The sequence below is a fragment of the Protopterus annectens genome, chromosome 8.part0, assembly GCF_019279795.1.
Source record: "Protopterus annectens isolate FY-2018-M chromosome 8.part0, PAN1.0, whole genome shotgun sequence".
Taxonomy (NCBI): domain Eukaryota; kingdom Metazoa; phylum Chordata; order Ceratodontiformes; family Protopteridae; genus Protopterus; species Protopterus annectens.
The window spans coordinates 1,318,342,378-1,318,361,645 of NC_056741.1; the positions used below are offsets into that span (position 1 = coordinate 1,318,342,378).

General features: G+C 37.6%; 1 protein-coding gene across 1 annotated transcript in view; it reads right to left on the reverse strand.

Moving 5' to 3' along the window:
* Positions 1 to 3,148: 3,148 nt before the first annotated feature.
* The window catches only part of LOC122809382 (myb-related transcription factor, partner of profilin-like), a 107,132-nt gene continuing 91,012 nt past the window's right edge, over positions 3,149 to 19,268 (reverse strand). The window contains exon 4 of the mRNA XM_044080837.1: positions 3,149 to 3,716. Coding sequence (XP_043936772.1) covers positions 3,286 to 3,716 — 431 coding nt within the window. The 3' untranslated portion in view covers positions 3,149 to 3,285. The remainder of the gene's footprint in view (positions 3,717 to 19,268) is intronic.

Genomic DNA, 19,268 nt, shown 5'->3' on the forward strand with positions numbered 1-19,268 from the left:
ACAACACCAAAAACCACCACACAATATTTTAAGTGAAGACAGAGAGACAGAAAGAGAGAGAGAAAGAGAGAGAATTAACAACACCCTCTACTACTGAAAATTACACACTACACTAATTAAACACACACTTGAATACCGATAATATAGCTACAACATTAAATGACAGCTTAACCACAATATTAAACAAGAAACACACTGTCAAAGAAAATATAAACGTAAAACACTAAAGGTGGGAAGGAAGATAAAAAAAGATGGTGAAAAAAATGCCAACAAAAAGTGGCTCAACTGACAGGAATGTTATAAAAAGTGAAGAAATGTAAAGAACTCTAAGGAAAACTGTACTATTTATCTAAAATTTAGAATAACAATATAAAATTATGTCAAAAAACACTGTCTAATGAGGCAAAGCACTTATCTGTCAGGATCTTGCTGCTACTCAGAAGGCAGCAAACAAGATCTGAGTTAGTCAGGGGGGAGAAGGGCATTATGGGAAGGAACCATCTTGAAGGATTTGAGACTAGAGCACTAAATTTCCCAGACAGGATCCAAGCAGTGGCTCAAGGACTCATACGTCAGATCGGATGGACTGAATGAATAGGATCCTGGAGTAGAACCTTGTACCTACGTCTTTTAAGGAGACATGTTCTATGTAGCCTTGTTCTAATACAGCCTGACATTGGAAATAGGCCTTCTGAAGCTGTCCTTTTGGGACTCGTAGTATGCCTGCGAACCTTTTGTGAGGAAAGAAGGATTGTATTCTGTTCCTTGACCTTATGATGCTAAGAACTCACCTGCCTTGAGTGATATCTAACCAAATGTTTAGAGAGGGACACCCTACTCCCAGACTTGTAGGGGAAGCAGGGGGTTATGTAGGGATAGGAGGGGGTCACAGCAGTGCTTGTCTGAGTCATATCTGCTCTCTGCTGGGTGGCTATTGTTGAGACACTCCAGGCATGATCTTAGGGTTGGTTTACCACCTCCTTTTGTTTGTCTGTTCTAGTTCTCCTGCTCTTGGACTTTAGTTGATAGGCAGGAAAAGGCCAAGTCTTTCTACCAAATTTAGGTGATTACTTGCAGAAAGTTCTTGACTGTCTGCATAGTCTTTAGCCTTTTCCTGCAGTCTCTTGAAAAAACTTTGGGCTCAGGGCCCAAACAGAATATCTTGGTCTAAAACGGCATCCAGAATTGCTGCTTTAAAAGGGTGAGGCAGGGACTGCTCAATCAACAAGGCATGCCTTCTAATGACTGACCCTGTGGTAGCTGCTCTGCTTGATACTTCTAGAGCATGAAAGCCACACTGCAGAGTGTTTAGCAACCTGAGAAGTATTATTGCATATATCAAACAACTCTTTTTGGACAGCCTTGTCTTCTATCCCCTCAAGTTTTGGTTTCCTATGGTCTAGGAGAGATTCTTAGAATTTGACCATGTGAAACTGACAACTTAAATGGTCTGACATATAAAGTTTCCTAATAAATCTGTGCAGAGTTTTATTCTTCTTATCATTCAGTAAGGGATTCTTAGGGGGCAGGCCCTTGTCTCCCTTGGACCGTAGTTAGACCACCTCAAGATCTGCAACAGTGCTCCTATACCTGTGTTTGTGAGAGTCCAAGACTCTACAGAATCAGTCAGGTTTCCTGGGGACAAGTGGTTGGGAATCAGGCTGCAGGTATGTGTCTTGTATAATATCACCCTCTATCTCTAAAACTGGAAGAATACATATAGGCTTATGCTTAGGCAGACTGAGAAGCATCTTGACCCCTTCATGGACTAAAGCTAATCTTGAGTTTCCCACCTAAATGATTCTCTCATCTTACGCAGAGTCACCCCAAAAGATAAATACTCATATGGGAAGGATGAGGCAATAGTGTCTTCTGACTCAGAGGAGGCATGTGAACCAGTAGAAATCTGGTCCACATACATCACCTCATCTTCATCAGAATCATAGGAATCTGTGGACTCCTGCAGGAGAAGGTCCCTTTTTCTTTTATCAGGAGAAGTTCCTGGAGCAGCTTCTCCATCAGGGTCTAGCTCTTTGGATCTCATAACCTCAATTAGATCCTCAGCTAACCTGTGGATAGGCATGGGAGGGGGCTGAAGCCCAAAGTGGTGCAGGCTAGGGCAAGCCAACAGTAGTCTTCTTATGTTTTGGCCTGGACACATTCTTGGGTGTGTCTTCAGTAGGGTCTGGTGCACAAGCAAGAGGCCATAACATGCATCCTGCCTGCTGCGATCCCCTTGGGCACTAGTGTGGGGAATACTTCCACCTCCCACACACACAGCAGTTCATAAGTGGGAGTTAGAAGCCAGTGCCTACCTAGCAGCTCTTAATTGATCCAAAAACCAAGAGGTCTTGGTCTGGTTTGTATTTGGTGGGGCCAGCAACATTGCGGCTTCCCTACAGGTTGCACCAGAGGTCTCAGCCACTGGTGTCACTCTTGGCAAACATTAGACTTAACAGACATCTAACAATAAAATAACAAAAGAAAAAGTTCTTCAATGAGGCGCTTATTCTTTGAAGCTCCATCTGTTGCCTTGGACCAACCAACACACTGGCAATGCGGGCTACTTAGGCTCGGATGGCAAGAAAGAAATGAGGTAATGGTGCTGGCCATTGACTCTTTATTGTAGGATATCCACAAAACGGATGTGTGGGTCTACCCGGCCTGGAGGAAGGAATCAGGTCTCTGGTATTCAGGCCAGCCAACAGCTTCCATTGTAGGAAATCCCAAAGGTTAGTACTGCAACAGTGAAACACTCAAACATCTAAAGTCTTGGAGGACAAACATAGTAATTCAATTATATTTGCATTCAAGCATAAGATATAATGTTTCATGAACTAGTATATAGTCTATATCATGTTTATCAAAGACTGCTGCTACTTTGAGATGTTGCTAAAAAAACTCAGCTAGTTTATCTTCCTATGTAATCAATAAGGATGCTGCTGGAAAAGAAGGGAAAGAAAGGAAAAATAAATTAAATAAGAAGACAGAGAAAGAGTAAAATCCTTTGAGACAGCATTCTATAACATCCAGAGCAATTTTCCAATAAAGTATCCACTGCAGCTCATTGTAAATACTTTAAAAAGGCTAAACAGTTGTAAATTGATCAGTCAAATTCTTTTCAAGAAACAAATGCATTTTAATATAAAAATCAAACAAAAATATACAAACTTCCCATCTTTCAAAATAATATAATAAATACACATTTTCAAATGTATTATAATAAGGTAATATAAAAAACTTCTTAAATGAAAGATCTATTCCCCCACCCCAACTCCAGCAGGCTTATTGCCCACTGGATCCCGATGGTCTTGTGGTGAACTGTTGGACTGTATTTTGGCCCAGACCAGCACGCACAGCGTGGATGTCCTCTTTTATAATTGACAGGGTTTGCACCATAGTGCCCATCTGGTGGTGGAAGCCCTGCAGCTGCTCACTTATGCGCTCCATACTGCTTGCCACACGATTTTCAGCTTCAACAAGTTCCTGGAAAACTCTGTTCAGGACCTGGGTCTGCTGGATATGAGCATCCAGTAAGCATCGTTCAAATAGTGTCAATGAGGTCCTTGCACTGGGACATGGAAGTCCTCTGCCACCGTCTTCTCCTGATGTGTCCTCGGAAGGCTCAGGAGGGCTGCGTATTTCCCAGTCTTCTGGAGAGATTGTAGGGGGTGTTGGAGGTGGTCGAGATGGCCCTTCAATAACATGCTCTGGGACTAGAAAAGATTTTAGAAAAGTCATAATAAAGACTCTGGAGTATTCTGCAATGAATTCAGATTCTAAATATTTCTTTAAAAAATTGAAGCCCTTAATGCATACTATATGAATCAAGAGTAATTTCAACTTAAATAAGATCATTAGAAATTAAAGTATTTTACTTCTACTGACACACATCAAAAACTGGTTTGATGTTATCAAATAAAACCCTAGAAAAAAGCAACCATATTTTAACCTTGCACAGCATACTACCCTTTGCTATGAGTTAACATATATTAAAATCTGTAAACCTGTTTATTCAATTAGAAGCTGATTTGCTTTGCTGAAAAATGTTATAAAATCAGAAAAAACATAATAAGATCTGAACAATTAAGAAAATGATTGCTGCATTCTAATACAACAGTGATTCAGCTGGTACTAATTAAAACAGAAGTGACAGAAAAATGCAACACTCATCTTTAAGTCAAATTAGACATTCTAAGGAGCTGAATATAGACAGCTATATGCAAAGGTACGTAAAGAAACTCCATACAAATACTTTGTGCTTATTACATAGAAGGAACAATCTTTAAATCAATATAGCTTACTTTGGCATATCTTTTTTACTAATATGCCAAAAACAGTCTAAACAATCTACTTTCATGCTTTATTATTTAAATATATAGTTATTTTTAAATTTAAGAAAAACACACAAAATCCTTGTCATAACAGATAACAAAGCCATTTATTTTGCTGAATTATCAACAAAATTCCACAACATGAAAATTTCCATAAAATATGTGAGAGGTTCTAATTTAAAAGAATACATTTTTCAAAAGGACTGGTTAGCAGATTCTTTAAATAGAAGTGAAAATAATTCTGTTGTTGGTCAAAACAAGGTTAATAGCTATTTTCTGAATAAATGTAAGGATCAGTTTACTTCTTGCTTCACATACACATTTAATTTGCCTGTAGCCCTGGGTTATGTCCCTATGATACAAGAAGAGTGATATGCACATTCCAAACAAGTACGACTAATACATTTGCTATGTACATTGAGTAAATGTTTTGACAGGGTTACTCTGAGTACTTGAGCAACAAATATTTTGGTAAAGCATATACAATGTTTTGTCCAAGGTAGATCATGCATTACTAACCTGATACTCCAATAAAGCAGAGGCCTTAGACAGTGTCACACCAATGGACAATGTGTTTCTGTTTCTGGTCAAGCCTCTGATGCTGCACAACGAGGCTGCATTATAAATCTCTTTAAATATGGGATGTCAATCCCATATTACCCAATGGGTTGCAGAATGGCTGTTATCTAGACAAGTCTTGTGTTAAAATATTTATTTATTTTATTTATTTACAATTTGATTACTGGGGAAGTCTACTGGGCCAAATTAAACCATTTTCAGTGGAGGCCTGGGGAGAAAAGCTCCAAGATGCATTATACAATTTAGATACAAATGATAGTTAATATTAAAGATCTTATGTAGAATAGTTACTCATAAATGCATTCAATATCATGCATAGTTAACAAATTCATTAAGCTTGAAGGCAGGGATCACACAGTTTCATTTGAGGAAAACAGATATGGGTTAGGTGTGGAAACAGTTTGCATACAAACCTTTTAAGAAAATGTAAATACGCTTTACATACACACATCAATAGTAGAATGCTATTTACAAGGTTGGGCTGTGTGAGGGTAGCTGTAGGAGGTGAGAGCTTGGAGAGAAGCTATAGAAATTGTTGAGAGCTTAGATAGGCTGATAGGAAGATAACTATGAGAGTTGTAGAGCTTGGGAACCAGAGCGAGAACCTCCTTGGATTAGGTTGGGAGAAGGCAGGTACATTTCCATTTAGTGGACAGGTGTTTGAATAGTTGGGTTTTGAAGTTTTCTGAGTTTGGTATGGTTCTTAGTGTGGAGGGAAGGGAATTCCATTTTTTGCCTAGTGAGAAAGATAGGAGAAGTTGGCCAGCAGGATGTTTAGGTTTATGGATAGTAATTAAGTTCTGATTTTCAGATCTGAGAGCACTGTTGGGTGTATAAGGGGGAAGGATGTTAGCTAGAGCGGGACATTTTGTTGGGTGAAAAATGAGTCTATGTGCAGTAGTGAGTTGGAGATAGTCTAGGAAGTTTTGGAGTTCAAGCCAATTCAGGGATTGTAGGTTTAGGCAGTGATGGGTGGTATTTTTAGATTTAGAGGCAAATTTAGAGATTTTGTTGTAGCAGTTTTCTAGTTTAGAGGTGCTAGAGGAGGACAGGTTGGTTAGGAGAGGGGCTCCGTATAATAAGGAAGGAAGATGATAAGTCGAGGCCAGAGTTTGCCTGGTAGAGTTGGAGAGAAAGCAATTATTCCTATACAGCATACCTAGCTTTTGGTGGGTTTTCTTAATATTTTGTTGAATATGAATATCAGACTTGAGGTGCTCATCTACAGTAATGCCAAATAGTTTGGCAGAGGGGACTACTTCTATAGGTGAGTTGGTTTGACTATAGACTTTGAAGTTGTTTTTATCGTAGGAGAGGGTCTTTTTGGGAGGGAACAGTAGAATATTTGATTTATTTGCATTGAGAGAGAGGTGGTTTTGGCGCATCCAGTTTTCAGTTGTTGAGAAGGCAGTTTGGGTTTTAGTCAGCAATTCAGAGAGGTTTGAGGCAGAGCAGACTAAGGTTGAATCGTCTGCGTATTGAATGATTTTAGCATCAGGAATAGCAGTGTGAAAGTTATTGATGAAGATCTTAAAAAGCATTGGCCCAAGGATGGATCCCTGTGGTATGCCAGTTGGGGTAGGTAGGAAGAAAGAGATGGAGTTCTTCCATTTGATTGCCTGTGATCTGTCTGAAAGATAGCTGGAGAACCAGGATAAAGTATTATGTGAGAGATTAAGGTTTGAGAGATGACAGAGAAGGTGCTTGTGGGAAACAGTATCAAAGGCTTTAGACAGATCGAGTAAAACAGTAGAAACTAAGTGGCCAGAATCTCGGGCTTGATTGACAGTTTCTAGGAAAGAGAATAGAGCAGTAATTGTGCTATGGCCTGGACAGAAGCCATGCTGGGTAGGAGTGAGAAGATTGTTTTGGGTCAGGAAAGGCATAAGTTGGAGGTGGATGCATTTTTCTAGGATTTTGGAGATTGGTGAGAGCAAAGCAATGGGGCAAAAGTTTGAGATGCTGGTATTTTTGCCTCCTTTAAGAAGAGGAAGAATATAAGCTGAGTGCCAGGGTTTGGGGACATATGATTCTTTTATGGATCTGTTGATAATGATGCTGATTGGGAGTGCAACGCCATCAGCAGCATATTTTAGGAAGGAAGAGGGAATATTGTCGGGAGCATTAGAGCAAGGTTTAAGTTTGGACAAAAGATTTTTTATAAAGTTAGTGGAGATGGGTTTGAGTTCAAACAGATGAGGTGAGTTAGAAGGGGGAGAGTGTACAGCAGTTGAGTTATTATTGAGAAATGTCTTGGTGAGGGTAGTAATACTGTCTATGAAAAATTAGTTAAATTCAGAGCCTAGTTTGAGATCAGATTTATTTGGGTCAGGACAGGGATTATTCTTGGAGCCTGGAATGAGGAGTGAGTTTATGGAGTTCCAGAATTTTTTGGAGGTTTTACTGTTATTGTACTGAAGTTTGATATAGTAGGATGTTTTGTCTTTGGTGATTAGTCGTTTTGCACGGTTGCAGAGCTGTTTATATTGGAGCAAGGTATTGTCCAGTTTATTGTTTTGGTAAAGCTTCCATAGTTTGTCTCTGTGGTGCATAATTTGTTTTGTCTCTTTGGATAGCCAAGGAGCAGTTTTAGTCTTTATCCTTTTGTTTCTTAGTGGGGCTAGTGAATTTAAAGTATCAAGGAAGACAGAGTTGAAGTATTCAATAGCCTTGCCAAGAGGAAGGATGTTTAGAATTTGCCAGTTCATTTGTTTGAAAGTATTTGAGAAAGTAGTTGGGTTGAAGCTACTGAGGTTAAGAGTTTGAATGTACTGATACTGGTGTGGGGATGAACTAGTTGAGCGATGCATGAAGGCTGGGAGGTGGTTGCTAAAGGTATCAGGAATTGTGCCAGAATTGGTTATTTTATTTGGATCTGAGACTAGGATCCAATCTATAGTGGATCCGGGAGGGTTTATTTTGTTAGGTCGAGTGATGCAGAGGATTATTTGAGTGAAGTTATAGAGGTTAATGGAAAGGGAGGAAGAGAGGCAACTGATTTTATTCCAGTCAATATTCACATCATGGTTAATTTCAGTAGAGGTCCATAGGAGAATATTTTTGAGTGCAGAGATATTGTTACCAGGTGAGATATATAGGGCAATGATGCAGATATTTTTATGTTTATTTAGTTTTAGAATTCCAGCAGTTAGTTCAGTGTTCTGGAATTGAGGGATTGGAATTAAGGTAAGAATGTTAGAGTACACTAGGGCAGTGCTCCACCTTTTTTATTTAGTCGGTCATTTCTGAGACAATGAAATCTTGGGGGGCAGAATCTCAGAGTCGGAGATAAAGAGCTTGAGCCAGGTTTCAGAGATGGCTAAGATATCTGGTTGGTTATGGCTTAACCAAGCTTGAAATTTGTGTACTTTGTTGTTTAGACTTTGTGCATTAATTGTAGAAATCTTTAGGGTGTTGAGATAAGAGAAATAAGGGTAAGGGATGAGTGTTGTTACTAAAGGATGTAGGACCAGGGTTAGGATGGATATCACCAGCTTGGACTAGGTTGTTGAAGGAGATATCCTTTAGCCATATTGGTCTGCCAGGTATGAATTTTGGTAGATTGTAGATAGGAGCAGGTGACAGTATCTTGACTTTAGAGGAGAAGACTTTAGGGTGGAATAAGTGCAGAGGGTTGGGCTGAATGAGAGAAGAGGAGACAGAGTGGAAATAGGAGTAAGAGTGAGGGGGAAGGTGGGTTTGTATGGTAGTTGTCTTTGTAGGTGGTATTGGACAAGCATAGGTGGAATATGAGGTAGCATAGTAAAAGGGAAGTAGGAACAGAAAGAGGAGGCTGGGGGACTGGAGAGTGTGATAACTTGAGGACAGCATGTTGGAGCATAGAGAGAATGGTATCAGTGGTTAGAAAAACAGAGAAGGCTATGAAGAAGAAAGGGTTTAAAAAGTGATGGAGGTATTCTAGAGATTTAAGGAAAGAGGAGGGGCCTATAATTATTGGGTGGAGTACAGATTACAGAGTTTAAGAAGGATGGCTATAGGTGGGAGGAGTAATGAGGGGGGAGCTGGTATTGGGTAATTAGGCTGAGTGGGTGGGGTAAGATAGGAATAAAGCTAGAAGTACTGGGGGGGCGGGTGGAAAATGGGGGCAGGGTAGGGAAGCGGAGTGAGCCCGTAGGGCGAACGGAGCGGGAAAGAACACTAGAGGTGAGTATGGCAGAAAAAGTATCAGCAAAGAGCAGTTTAAAGGCTGTAGTTGGAAGGTGAGCTAAATATTTCCAGCCAGAAAAAGAAGGCTGCCTTTACAGAGGGTGGTTTAGCAGGGGGAGAAGATATTTACAGTCTAAGGATATTAACTCATAACCAACTGTTTGTGAAAAACTAAAACTTGTTGGGATTATAAAGAATATCTAGGATTTATATTGGTAGATGCTGCCACCTAATGGTAGAAGGAAATAGCAAACAGCAGGGATAGTTGGACCAGTCTTAGGTTTAAATCTATTCTAGGGTAGTGATAACAGGAGGGGGAGAGGGCAAAAGGTCTGCGATAGGCTGCTAGAACGCACACACAGTAGGGCAGATTAACTCTATAGATAGTACATCAAGTCTACATTTAATTAATGTTAAGCAACAAACATTTACACAATCTTGTTGGTGGGGGGGTCTTCTCAATAGTATTTTTCTAAGTACCAGGCAAGCTGGCCAATTCAGGGTGTCTTCAGGTGATGGCCGGAGGTATTCCTTTTGCGTTTAAAGCAGGGAGGGAGCACCCGGGATGGATTACTATAGAGGAGAAGGAGACAACACTGAGTTAGTTAATATTGCAGATGTAGAGGGGAAGGTAGAAAGTAAAGGATGTTTAGAGAAGAAAGGGGGGTGTAACAAAGCACAGTAGTAGGGAGAGGCTATGCTTAGATGAGGCTAGAGCAAGTATGTAGAAGAAGATTAGGTTTAGGGGATTAACAATGGAAAGCCGCAGACATTATGCTATGAACAATACAAGTTAGGCAATATGGGCTCCATTAAGTAGAACAAAACATTCATTCAGCAGTTCAGCATGCTATCAGCGACCCTAGTCTGTTTAAGAGGACAGGGTTATACAGCAGTACAGCCAAATATAAGCAGCAGAAAGCAAGGGGTAAATGATAAAGTAATACTATAAAATCTCTAAACAGTGCAATATATAGTGCTCAACAGACTAACACAGTAAACTACAATATGTTCATGCTGTGCAATGACTTGTGCTGAACAGTTTTCAAAACAGTTTTCAGAACAATATAAAAGCCATGTGGTGCCCTTGTAGAGACAAACAGAAAAGAAAAACAGCTGCTAAGCCAGTAATTAAGCTAAAGGCTCTAGTAGGCCCATTGATCCACCCTGAAGGAGAAATAAAGGCCTTCAACGATATATTTTCATTAGCGTCCTTTTAATAGGACATCTGGAGAGCAGACTAGGCCAGCAAAGTGCAACAGTCGAGCCCTGTATACTCAGACTAAAGTAATGCAGCTGGCGACAACATAAAGAGAGACCCACACATCCCAAAAAGCAGCTTACAGCTGCTAAGCCAGTAATTAACCTAAGCAAAGGGCAAATGACACAGTACAAAGCAATAGAGTATATAGGGCAAAATGATCCCCAAAACCATGTAGAAGCTGTGCGGAGCCCTTATAGTTACAAATGGAAAGAAAAATGGATGCTAAACTTGATTTTAAGTGGAAGACTTGAAGGGGGATTGTTATTCCACCTTAAGAGGCTATCCAGTATTCAGCGATGCACTTTGGTTGGCGTCCTTTTAACAGGCCATCATTACACCAGGTTTCTGGTCATGACAAGCCAGCAGTATTCAATCAAGCCACTTGTACCCATACAAAATTAATGCAGCATTAGTCAGTGTAGAAAAGAGCCCCACTCATCCTAAAAGCAGCTAGCAGAGGTCAAAAACACATGTAGGTCACAGATAAATGAAGCCGTCAGCATGAGGCCAACAATAACCATACAATACAGTTACAAACATTGCAATGAGGAGGCTTGAGGGGGTTACCTCCAATCTACCTGAAGTTTGTAGAGGTATTCCCCATGTATGCACTGAGGCCATTCTTTTTCAATGTGTTCATATCTACCACGCCAAGTAGTGACCAAATATGGGTCTATATTAGTTCATTGTAATCCCATTGCAGCGAAGAGCTATTCATCGACCCTAATTCAGCAAATATCATTGCAGTGACTCACTGAATTTACTGAGGGCAAGTAAATACTTGCCCTACAGCACAACTTTGCCCTTTTCTGCACTGTAGTGCAATGGTATATATAGCTGGGGGTGGGCGAAACCCCCCCACATGGATGGGTTCAATTTCAGTAGCTGTCGATCTGTTGTGCCGTAGGGCAAGTATTTACTTGCCCTCGGTAAATTCAGCGAATCGCTGAAACTATTTTTGCTGAACTGGGGTCGATGAATTGGTGTTCCTTGCAATGGTATTGGGATAAACTAATATAAACCCACCAAGTATGGATTTCCACATTTGCTGATAACATTAAATTAGTAAGTACTCTGATGTCTACAGAGGATAAAGGATATGTATATATGCCTCTGTACATGGATCATCTATGCATATGGGAAAATGAACAGCTATTGTACTATAACTGCAAAAATGTAACATTATACACTAAGAATATTTTAATAAAAGTTACACCCATGCCTTAAATCAAGGGATAACAGCAAACTGCTCTGATTTGAAGGACTTTTTGATTATTTAGATGCATCTACTCATTTCAAAGCTGTTAAAATGTTTCTGTACAATTAAAACTATACTGTGGATGTTCTCATACCAGTCTATATGAGTATGACTGGGTTAGCATTAGAGCAGAGAGTGTAAATTTTGCAGTTACAGCACAAAGGATGTGAATAAGATGAAGACAGTTCAAAAACTCTACAAAGAACAACTGTCTAATTTACATATATGGTAGAAGGTTGAGACCTACAGTCAGTTCAGTATTTATTACAGATGGCTGACATGATTTGGGCACATAAACAAACCCACAATGTATTCCTGCAGGCTAATAATGGCATATGTTTTGCCTGTTTCAATCTTTCAATACAAAATAAATTGTTTACAGCTGTAGATAAATATAATGGCAACATTTTTTTTTCTTGATCAGAGTTACTAGAGAATGGAAATCTCTCCCAATGGCTATTAGGAAAATAACAAGATTGAGTAAATTTAAAATGCAGACTGATTCCTTCTTTGGTGATAACGTTTTTATAACTAAGACAGAATGTTATAGGGATCATAATGACCTCATATGAGTTCCTGAGCTAACAACTAACACAGTAATAATGCAACCAGAAAAAGAACTAGACAAAACTGGGAAGGAAGGTTATAAATCACTGCTGTGGCCAGCAGATGGGCACTCCCTCCTTGCAGTGATTTACCTACATTAGTGTGATGTCATCATCTTAACTCCTTTTAACAAGACCAAGTCGGTAGTAACAGATAGTCATGGCCATTATCAAACTGCTAACTTGGGATATTAGGCACTGCCAAAACTCACATATCCAAAGCACAGCTACCAATCAAAGTATGTGTTCTGCACATATGATTTATGAGTCTTGAGTTTCATACAAAACTTGGGGGTACCAAAAAGGGGGTACTGTATATGCACATGAGAAAAGAAAGAAATACACACCTTCTCTGAGTGGACAAATAAGTTCAGCTGTTGGAGTTCAAATACATTTTTCAGCTATCTTCGTAAATACAGGAATGGTTTCAGTATAACTGAATAGTTGTGAGCTTGGTGGAAGGAGGCTGGGAAAAAGGACCTGGTCACAGGCAGTACAATGGTGTTTTTGGTAGTGACTACAGTTAAAGAAAAGGTATATGTGGGGACAGGTTAAGGGTATAAATGGAGATATTGTAAACCAAAGAGGGTTTCCTTATATAGGGAAGAAGGATACAATATTTGAAATTATGCTTACCATTTAAGCAACCAAAGGAAACAGACTGATGGTCTACAACAATGGGGAGGGTGTTACACATCAAGGTGCAATAGCATTTAATAACTGTAAGAAGGGAAAACAGTACATAAAGAAGAAAAAACTTAGTATCATTGTCCTGGAACTCCTTAAAATGCCTAAGTATGACTAACACAAGCCATCTTTTGCAGAATTTGTGACTGGTAAGTCACAGACAGCTTCTGGGTCCTGAAAAGGGTCACATAGAGGGTCTATAGAAAAAATGTGCATAGAAGGAGTATGCACATACCTTATGTATTTAAAGGCATTGTCAAGGGACAACTGACACAAATAAGTAGACTGAATATTAATTTAGACATTTGATCCAACAGAAGGAAAAGTACATTTTTTTGAGATTTTATATGCATGCCTCTCCAAATACCATTGAATTATTAGCTATTCCCTTGCGATTCGATGGTACTAATTTACATACATCTGTCTATAGAAAAAATATGCATAGAAACAAATATCTACATAGAAAGAGTATGCACGTACCTTATGTATTTAAAGGGATTGTCAAGTGACAAATGATGTGAATAAGTGGATTGAATACTGATTTAAGCATTTGTAGCCAACAGATGGAAGAAGTAATGCAAGAGTTTATTAGTAGGGGGTATGAATCTGAAGTATTAACGAATATTAAACAGAATGTTATTACATTAAGAAATTCTGTAGCTAGACCCTATTTTGGGGATGATTCTACAGCAATGTATTCAATAAACATCCCAAAAGATGACAATATTATACGGTATATTACCACCTATAGTAGGTGCAGTGAGGGCATAGAGAAAATTATTTCTGATAAATGGGGCATTTTGACTACTATGCCTGAATTGTGTAGGTTTGTTACTGATAGACCTGTGTTCACCTATCAAAACTGCTCCAAACTAAAACACTAGTTGTGTTATAAAGATTTTCATGGGCATTGAAAGAATAATAGTAACTGTTGCTAGCATGATTATTAGCGTGAATAAAAAGCTGCAAAAATGATATGAAATATAAAGGGTTAATTTAGAAATAGTATAAAATGCAGAAAAATAGTAAGTGTGCTGGTAAGCATATATAGCTTAATTAGATATTGGAATCCATGTAAAGGAGTATGTTATTGGGAAACAAAGTCTGTAAATAAAACTATGCAGATGGCAGCTGGAAGGGCATGAATGAAGTAAAGAGATGTAACATCAAGAAAGATAAAGTTAGAACATCAAGTTACAGATAGTGCTGGAACATTACATTTCAGATAACTGAGTTTCCTTGGACCACCAAACTTGAAAGAATCAAGGACAAATCATAAATTAGAAGAACAAAGGAAAACTGTTATACAAAGAAAGAACTGTTATACATCAGACTTTGAGAAAAATATCAGACTTTTTGGTATTAATATGAGTGTGTATAAACAAGCTTTCTGAATCTGCCATAGAGAGCTGACAGCATCTGTGTTGCATGCTTGTAGATCCAAAAGGAATATGTAACAGTAAAACGTATTAACTGAAGCGGTTGTCTCCATGCATTTATTGTACTCAGTACAATACAGTAATAAGACTAGTTGGTTACAATAAAGAAATAAATAAATACTGGGGTATGCATGCATGTAAATGCAAGTAACAGCAAGAAACCAACAGAAGGAAGACGTCATATAATTCTTCAATGGTGAGTGACGGACTGAATGGTTTCGTATTGTGACAACTACAGCTTCTTTTTCATTTTATTCAGTTAGTACGTCCAGTTCAAGTGCAAACATTTGCCTCCTTCTTCTGCACAGTATCCAGTAGCAGAACAGTGCATCTCTTCAAGTTCCCCAGGTCCTGTACATTCACATAGCTGAATCTATCAGCTGTGTTTGACCACCTTTTGCTAGAATCAACGCAGGACTTTCTACATTTCTCGATGGAAGATTTGGCCACCTTCCACACAGAAACTGGTAATTCTCTTTTTGTTTCTCATTCTACAGCATGGATGCCATAAACAAAAGAACTGTGAAATGTAACACTCCCTTTCAGGTAGACAGTAATAATAATCCAGCACATGTATGGTCAGAATTTAAAGATTGGTATAAACATAACTGCAGCACATATAGTACTTTACTAGGTAACATTCATGTCAATGCTTTATCTATGTTTGACTGGTATCTTAAACAGCAACATCATTTGTATGACAATAAACATTTATTGTGCAAGTTATATGAAACTGCTTTCTGTGTGCAATGTCATAAATGTCCTGTTACCACATGTAAAATGTTAATTTCAGAGTTACAATATCAGTTGTCAGTTATTTAGAAAAATCTTCTGTACATCTTACTAGACAAAAGTGGCATAAAACCACTGCACATTACAAAACAGATAAAAACAGAGACGTGGTTCATGGTGAACTGACAAAAAGATTTAATAAACTTCTAAGACAGAGTCAGCCTGAGTTCAAAACGTTCAGGCAACATATGCAAACACTTTTTCAGAAATGCATAAAAGCTTTAAAGTCAGCAGAACAGAATACTGACAAATATAATCTGGTTATTAAGAGTTAAAGCAACAGCAGTTAACTAAGCTGATAAGAAATAATTTATGACGTAGTATTCTACCTTTCGAAAATGGTTAAGCGTACACAGCACAAACTTTCATTCAGTTAAAGCAAGGGAGTTAAATAGTGATTTTAAAACCATTTCACATAAAACAGTTCTAGGGTATAAAAATCAAATGAGAGTAGTTAAACACAGAAAAGACATGATGTCACAAGACTGACATGCATGTATTTTATTTTCATCTAAAGTGCAGCAAAAGGCAGACAACAGCAAATGTAAATCATGCAAATATATTTGTTTTAAGCACGAGTTAGTTAAGTCAATATCTCTTTTGTTTCTTACAATATTTTGTAATTGTATAATAGCATAAAAAAATAGCAAAAACAGTATTCAAAAACAATATTCTGTATAGTTAGGCAAGTATTACAACTGCATTCTAATATCAAGTTGCAAGTATATTAACAAATGACTGAAGGTACGAGTAAGTGCTGAAGGAGTTATGGGTTAAGCGTCTGGAATGCGCGGAAAGAAAAAAAGTATGTGAGCTCAAATCGTTCCAGGCTGGAATGGGTAGTTACAAGGAATATTGCATAACATAAAATGTTACTGGTACTGAACTTTATAAAGACAAGGAAACAAGACTGGTTGCCAGGCCAAATGGCTTACGTTTTAGTAAAACATTATTGTTAAGTATTCACATACAGCATTAAGCAAAAAGCACAAAAGTCTACAAAAATCCTGTTTGGTAATTGTAATAAGACGTCACAATTGTGCATACATGTCATTAACAATCTGTTTGCAAGTAAATACTACACCAACTACATTCAGTACAAGGACTATGGTATGCAGTTAAAATAAATCATGCAGGTCCCTTTACAAAAAGGGAGGATACAAATAGCTACTAGTAACAGTAAACGTGTAAAATGGCCAAAAAAATAAGCAAATGTGTAAGACCAAATGTGTCACAGTTTAGGTAACAGACACAAGGGCAAACACACATTCTGTTCTCACAGCATAAAGCAAATAAACAATACTGCAATAAAATGATGTATACTACAGGGGGAAGGGCATACTTTCAATTTTACACTAACTGTGTAAACAGTACTGCAAAAGGGACTCAAATAAATGTGCAAAGTGGTAATACCAAAAATACATTTTAATGTTTCAAGTAATATAATTAGCAGGCTTCAGTTTAATGCTAAGTTTGTAAACTGGACTGAGTGTACATTGCAGCCATGTATATACAAATGCAAAAAACACTTTGTACAAGCAAGTGTATTCTGTACAGTATATAGTAAATGGTTTATCTATGTAAATAGAATATCAAGCCAAAGCTTGACATTTGTGATATATGTGTTTTTTTTTCAAAAAACAAGACTGCAATGCCTTTGCAATAAAATCCTCAAGCATTGTCAATAAATTACTGTATAGAGTCATATGCAGATTAATCCAGTTCTAATAGTAATGGTTGTCATCACTGTGTTGACAATATTAAACTGTATTAACTTACTGTATTAAAAGAAAACTAAAAGTTTTGTTTCCCAGTGTGTTTCTAGTTAGTAGCAATATAACTTGACTAAAAAGTACATACTAATATAGACAGTTTTTGATTTAAAATAAAACAGAGGGAATGTATGCAGTGATAGATATGTTTAAAAAGGTATAAAATGTATAAATGCATGTGCACATCTATTTGCTAGTTAGATGCATATACACATCTGTTGCTATAATATATGTAGAAATAATACAGTTAGTTAAATACATGTATTTCTGTTTGCTAGCATACATATATTCTGGTACAGCTTGAGACAAGCTGAATGTTCAGTGTCTGGAACATGCTTCAAGGACTATAGATAAAAATGCAGCTGCAAGGCATGCAGCATTCAACACAGTCATCTGCATTTCATTTGCATCATTCTGAACATCAAAACAGAGGTAATTACAATATTTCACGAATAAAACTTAGGAAAATGCTACACAAAATAGAACACAAGACATTTTCAGTTGTAAAAAGCATACAGCATGTACATTTGGGAGGATAACATTTAACACAAATATAACAGCATGGTTATCCAAACAAGGTCAGGCATACATAAAAGTAGAGAAACAATCAAAGACTGACATAAACATTTCAGTAAACAGCTCTATTTCTATTAGATGCTGTACAATACCTCACACATGTAACAGTTCTGACAAGAGAAGACATCATGCAAAAATGTCACAATGTATAAAACAGCACAGTAACCATGGGTTAAAATACTTCCCATTTTGGGTAACAGGCCACTACTTCATACAGATCAAATGGTAAAAATACCATCCACTTGTACTATGATAGGACAACAATACCAAAAAATAATATTGCACTTCAATATTACATTTCCAAGTTTTGCAGATTTAAAAGAGCTTGGTATGAAAACTCGCAATCCAAATGAAACCCCTGCAAGTACAGCAGGTGCACAGCTCAAAAAGGCATACGACATCCAGACCAGTCCAATATCGCATTGGCGAACACCTGAGTAACATCAAACGCAAAAGCATTAGTAATGCTCTTTACAAACATGTATTAACTCATCCAACTGCAACCTTTAGGTTTACAGTTACTGATATTATATATGGTGACAAAGGAAAGGCCGGCATACTATACTGAATCAGAAAGAAAAAAGATGGATAATCAGGCGAGGAGGTTTGTTTCCACCAGGGCTCAAAGAGCAAGTATGACCAGCCAATCAATTACAGTTGCTCTACTCATTATGTAATAAATATGGCTGTTTGTGAAATTTTCTTTACACTGAGGAAGGCATTGTACGACTGCCGAAACCGGTCTGTTTTTTTGCCATTTGATGGAATAAATTCTTGCCTCTAAACCATGTTGTGCCGGCTCTATTTTTCTGGCTAGTATGAAAACTAGTAAAACTAGATATCTCACAAATTGTACATTTACAAGCACAACGAAAGTAAGTCATTACAAGTATCTTTAACAGACAGATTACAATTTAGTACTAATGTATCTAAATTTGTAAATTGAACAAAATATTGTGTAAATGGACAATATTGCCTTCAAATTTCAAAATGTTTGTTAAAGTGGCACCACAGTTTGTATGTGTGGTTTCAGATTAACCCAGCGTTAATAGTAAAAGACAAAAACAGAAACTGACACTGCCCGTAATTGGTGGGGCATATTCACAAGATGATAGTCATCTAGGACCAAATTGCTAAATTGGTTAATACATCCTGTGTTAGTAGTTTTGGGGGTCATAATAATAACGACAGCTTAAAATTGTTTTATATGCTGCAGGTTACAAAGAGTTGCAATAACTCAACAAGTCATAGTAAATACTGTAAATAGCAATGCTGACAAAACAAATACAGAAATTTCTTTAACTAAAGTTTAGTCCATTCCTCAAAAAAAAATAAAATAAGGGGGACCTGAAAGAATAATAGTAACTGTTGCTAGCATGATTATTAGCTTGAATAAAAAGCTGCAAAAATGATATGAAATATAAAGGCTTAATTTAGAAATTGTATAAAATGCAGAAAAATAGTAAGTGTGCTGGCAAGTATATATAGCTTAATTAGATATTGGCATTCATGTAAAGGAGTATGTTACTGAGAAACAAAGTCTGTAAAAATAACTGCGCAGATGGCAGCTGGAAGGACATCAATGAAGTAAAGAGCTGTAACATCAAGTAAGATAAAGCTAGAACATCAGGTTACAGATAGTACTGGAACATTACGTTTCAGACAACTGAGTTTCCTTGGACCACCAAACTTCAAAGAATCAAGGACAAATCATAAATTAGAAGAACAAAGGAAAACTGTTATACAAAGAAAGAGCTGTTATACATCAGACTTTGAGAAAAATATCAGACTTTTT